This window comes from Lipotes vexillifer, unplaced genomic scaffold (assembly GCF_000442215.2).
Source record: "Lipotes vexillifer unplaced genomic scaffold, Lipotes_vexillifer_v1.1 scaffold129, whole genome shotgun sequence".
NCBI lineage: Eukaryota > Metazoa > Chordata > Mammalia > Artiodactyla > Lipotidae > Lipotes > Lipotes vexillifer.
In genome coordinates this window covers 1,988,916-1,993,005 of record NW_006777287.1, presented here as the reverse complement: position 1 = coordinate 1,993,005, position 4,090 = coordinate 1,988,916, and the positions used below count along the sequence as shown (strand labels likewise).

The following is a 4,090-nucleotide window of genomic DNA, read 5'->3' as shown; positions in this document are numbered from 1 at the left end:
AGCGAAGACCTCTCTAGAGGCACGAAAGAAACAGCAGGAAGTAAGCTTGCCAATGGTTGCTAGAAGAGGCCCTCCTCGCAACCAGGTCGACCCACCCGCTGCTTTACGGGTTGGACTCGGGAGCCCCAACCGGCCTAGAGCACCTGGCAAGTTAAGACCGGATTGAACCATTTTATTACCTCCCCGGCCCAAAGCAAGTTGCGCAGGGCTGGCCGGTCCGGGAGGGCCGTACCACTGACGCCTCGAGGGGAGCGAGGGCTGGTCGACTGCGAAGCAGGAGGGGGGAGAAGGCCAAGGAAGCTCTCCCCATGATGCTAGTGAGCGGCGGGCGGGGCACGCCAGATCCAGGTTGGGCAGTACCAAGTGACCCATCTGCTACACGCTCAGTGCCTCCGCCTTCCGGCTGCCATCTCCAGGGCTAGCTGCGCGGCCCCCGGGACCCCTAGGGCTCGCGAGAGCCGTTCCTCGCTCGGCACCAGCCAGGGTCCAGGGGAATCCGGGGTGTGGTCGTTGGGGTCCTCTGTGCGGCCCTCAGGAGGAGGAACCGCGGGGTCGTCCGCCACTCCTGGGCTAGACTCCGGGCTGCCCCGGGTTTGGGGCGTCGTACGGGGTCGAGGGTGCTGAAATGGGGAAGTGCTGGAGCTGCGAGACCTCGTCACCTCTGGTCCCCCAGGATCTGCACTGCGATCTGGGGATGGCAAGACTGAAGATTAGATTAGGCGATAGGGTGGGGAACGGAGATGGGGCCCCTTGGCTGAGGGTGGCCGGCAGACTCGAAGGGCTGAGGGAGACAGAGACCCCAGTACTTAGAGAAACCTCCCTCAATGAATGGACACGCCCTTCAGGAACCGGAGCCACTCCTCAAGACCCGACACCTCCTTTGCCGAGGGCCCTCCCTTCCTGGATGCAGAACACTCCCCTCAGGAATCAATTCCCACAACTCCCAAAGGAAGTCAAACCCCTCCCATACAGGATCCCAGACTCTCTCCCTTGCTCATCCCACCTTCCTCAACTCCCAACCCTTTCCCTAATGGATCCCTCGTCTTTTGGGACCAGACCCCCTACCCTCTGGATCCCCATCCCATCCCCTCTCCACTGAGACCCACTCTGCTTTCCCATCTGAGGACCACGACCCTTCTTTCTGAACAACCACTTTTGCCCCAAACCCCCTTTTTCTCTTCCCTCCCAGTACCTCAAAAGCCTCCCCTTTGAAATCCACCCTTATTCCTATCCTGGGACCCCGGTTTTCCCATCCCCACTTTTGAAAATATCATGACCCTCACAAACACCAAGCCCTGATTCTCCCCATTGTGACCACCAAACCCTTCTCACCCAGGTCCCCAGCCTCTCCACTCTGCGACCCTCTTCCTCTCACAGATCCCTGACCCCAATCCTCTGAGAAACCCACCATCTTGTTTCCAGGGCCCTCCCACCCCCTCAGGCTTGCCGGGGTGGGTCTCAGGAGGCCTGCTTAGCACAAGGCAGAGCCGGGGACCGCCTGTGCGAATCCGATCCATGACCTCGGCATGGGTGAGGCCCTGAGTTGACTCTCCATTGATGTGGAGCACGAGGTCGCCAGGCTGCAAGAGTGCAAGGCAAGGGGGTGCTGTAGAAAGGTCAAAATGGAGAGCACATCGACAACAGGATAGGACAGGGCTGGCACCGTCAAATGGAGGGTGCGTTATGCTTCACCTGCAAGCGACCGCAGCGCTGTGCTGGCCCATCCTTCAGCAGCCCGCGCACTGCCAGCGGAGCGTCCCCGCCTGCATCTCGGCCTCCACTTAATGTGAAGCCAAAGCCCACGGAACTGCGAACGAGTTCCACACAGAACTGATCAGAGGCCTGGGGCGGCTTCGAAGCACGACGTGCCTTACCCTCGGTCACTTGGGGCGGCGCGGTACGTGTACCCAAGGTCTCTGACCGACGATGCTGGAGTAAGGACACAAGTATACATACACTGCCGGTCTCGAGGCAGGTGGCCTCGAAAGAGGACAAGGTGTTACCTGGGGCCGGTGTTCCACGAAAGTGGCATGAGGAAGGCGACTGTCTGTGACCTCTATGTCCGCAGAATCCAGCACGCTAACGTCTGGGGGATGAAAAAGGCAGTCGGAAGGGTACTATAAAGAAACTATCTAGGACCAGCCTACTGAGTTAATATTTCTAGCCTCATCTCATTTCCTTGCCTCTAGAATGCAGAGACAGACATGCTCATCCATTTAACTAGGCTCCGCCCACACGAATAACTGTCCTGATCCCGCCTTCTTAGCTAATAACCCTGGGACCAGCTATTTGAATAATCCTAAAGACCTTCCTACCTCCCTCTAATAACACGCAGATCCCGCCCCTCATATTAAACCCTTAGACTCACGCTGCAGGGTGCTACTCCAGGATTCCGCTGCTGAAGATGCCAGGCCCCGCCCTCCAATCAGTCTATAAACTTCAAGCTATTCCTGACCTTTCGAGCCGCTACCCCAGTGCGCTTATAGACTCCACCTCCTTGACTAACATTCCAGGCCCGCCCCTTAGCCTAATGCCTGCCCCAACCCTCTCCAGGCCCCACCTCCTCCACTCGAAACCCCGCTGACAAAAGTAAAGATCAAGCTCCGCACCAACAACTAACCTTGCAACGTTCACCTACTGCAGTAACCCTCTCTCTGTCAACTCCTAGAGGAATGATCTAGACTAACCCCAGCACCCTCGAATCACCGCCGAGGCCCGTCCTCCCAACTCACACCCACTGGCCCCACCCAGGGGAGTAACTAACACTCCTGGGCCCGCCCCCCAGACCCCCGCTCTACTCCGACCACGCCCCTGGAGGCCCCGCCCCCATCACGCACCCTCCTTGGGGCGCAGGCGCACTGTGCCGTCGGCCCGGCGTATCAGAGCCACGACGTCGGCCGCAGCTCGGGCCGCCAGGGGGCGCGCGTCCAGCCGCGCCAGGAGCTGCCGGGCTCTGGGGCCCGCGGGCGGGGGAAGGCCACGGCCTGCGCGAGTGAAAAAAACAGATCAGGGCCCACCCTGAGTCTCAGCGACCCCCTACAGCCCCCCCCCACGATCGAAGACCTAGAATGCCCCTCAAGATCCCGGAGACCCGAGACCACTCCCTCGGTAGTTCTGAAAGTCACCGACTGCCCCTCTCATCTCCCGCGACCCCCGACCATCGCGGGTATGCCCGTGGACCCCCAACTGCACCCACGATATCCCTGGACAGCTATTTAAGCCCAATATTCCTGGACACCTCCGAACACCCTGTGAATAACTCTGAAGGTCTCTCACTGCTCCCCTATAACTTCAGATTCCAGACTCTTCCCCGAACATCGAGAAGTATCCCGACTCCCCCAGATGTCCCAACAGAACACGGTCTGCTCCCTGTGGCCCAGGCACCCCCGAGTCCCCTCCAGCTATCCTAGGCAGCCCTGCCGGCCCACATATCCCCAGAGCCCCCAGCCTAACACCCCACAATTCACCAAAGACCCCGAGTGCCCAGGTGTCCCCAGTGACCCTGGGCAGACCCCTCCGGCACACCTCCCCGGAGACTCCGGAGAGACCCCCGGGTCTGGTGCGCCGCCCCGCAGCGCGGGTGCGGGTAGGGCGCCTCGAGCCCAGCCCGGGTCGCTGGGCCCCTGCCCTCCACCGCCTCCGCCCGCAGCCGCTAGGGCGCCAGGGCTGCTTTGTTTACCACCTGTCAGAAGGAAAAGGTGAGAAGCAGACAGGCGGGGCGAGGGCTGGCAGGGACGCGCCCACTACCCTCCCACCCCGCGCCCCGTACCTCCTCTGCTCCCCTTAGGGTCCGTGGCGCCCCCCGCGCGCGGCTCCATGACCCGTCCTTGGCCTGGTGGACGCACTGCCGCCAACGACGCGTTTGGAGCGCCCGGGAGCGCTCACCTGGCGGCCCGCCCGGGCTTGGACGCGGCTGAGGCCGGCCGGTCCCGTGCTCGGCGCCCCAACCAGCGCGGTGACCTACCTGGCGGCCGCCAAGGAGGCCTGGCCCTGGGAGCCAGCGCGAGCTCTTGGCCTTGCTCTGCCTCAGGCGCTGCCTCTCTTTCCCAGCATCATGGGAAAACTCTTTCTGCCCAGGGGATGTTGTTAT

The 4,090-nt window shown here is 61.6% G+C and overlaps 1 protein-coding gene across 3 annotated transcripts; it reads right to left on the bottom strand.

Annotated features, from left to right (window-relative positions):
• Positions 1-383: 383 nt before the first annotated feature.
• On the bottom strand, positions 384-3,818 carry MAGIX (MAGI family member, X-linked). 3 transcript variants are annotated; one of them, XM_007450905.1, is made up of 6 exons: positions 3,770-3,818; positions 2,838-2,984; positions 2,004-2,086; positions 1,693-1,929; positions 1,409-1,580; positions 384-703 (listed from the first exon to the last, which is right to left on the bottom strand). In XM_007450905.1, exons 1-6 carry the CDS (start codon positions 3,816-3,818, stop codon positions 384-386), a joined length of 1,008 nt encoding a protein of 335 aa, XP_007450967.1. The 3 variants fall into 3 exon arrangements, with proteins under 3 accessions (XP_007450967.1, XP_007450968.1, XP_007450969.1); XM_007450906.1 differs by lacking the exon at positions 1,693-1,929; XM_007450907.1 differs by lacking the exon at positions 1,693-1,929 and having other exon boundaries at positions 384-688.
• Positions 3,819-4,090: the final 272 nt, after the last annotated feature.

What these genes read in the sequence shown, in the direction of transcription:
- MAGIX (XM_007450905.1), bottom strand. Translation starts at nt 3,818, where the DNA reads ATGGAGCCGCGCGCGGGGGGCGCCACGGACCCTAAGGGGAGCAGAGGA. An exon ending in CCCTAAGGGGAGCAGAGGAG is followed by an intron (nt 2,985 to 3,769) that starts GTACGGGGCGCG and finishes TCACTCGCGCAG; the next exon opens with GCCGTGGCCTTCCCCCGCCC. An exon ending in TCGTGGAACACCGGCCCCAG is followed by an intron (nt 1,930 to 2,003) that starts GTAACACCTTGT and finishes TCCTTACTCCAG; the next exon opens with CATCGTCGGTCAGAGACCTT.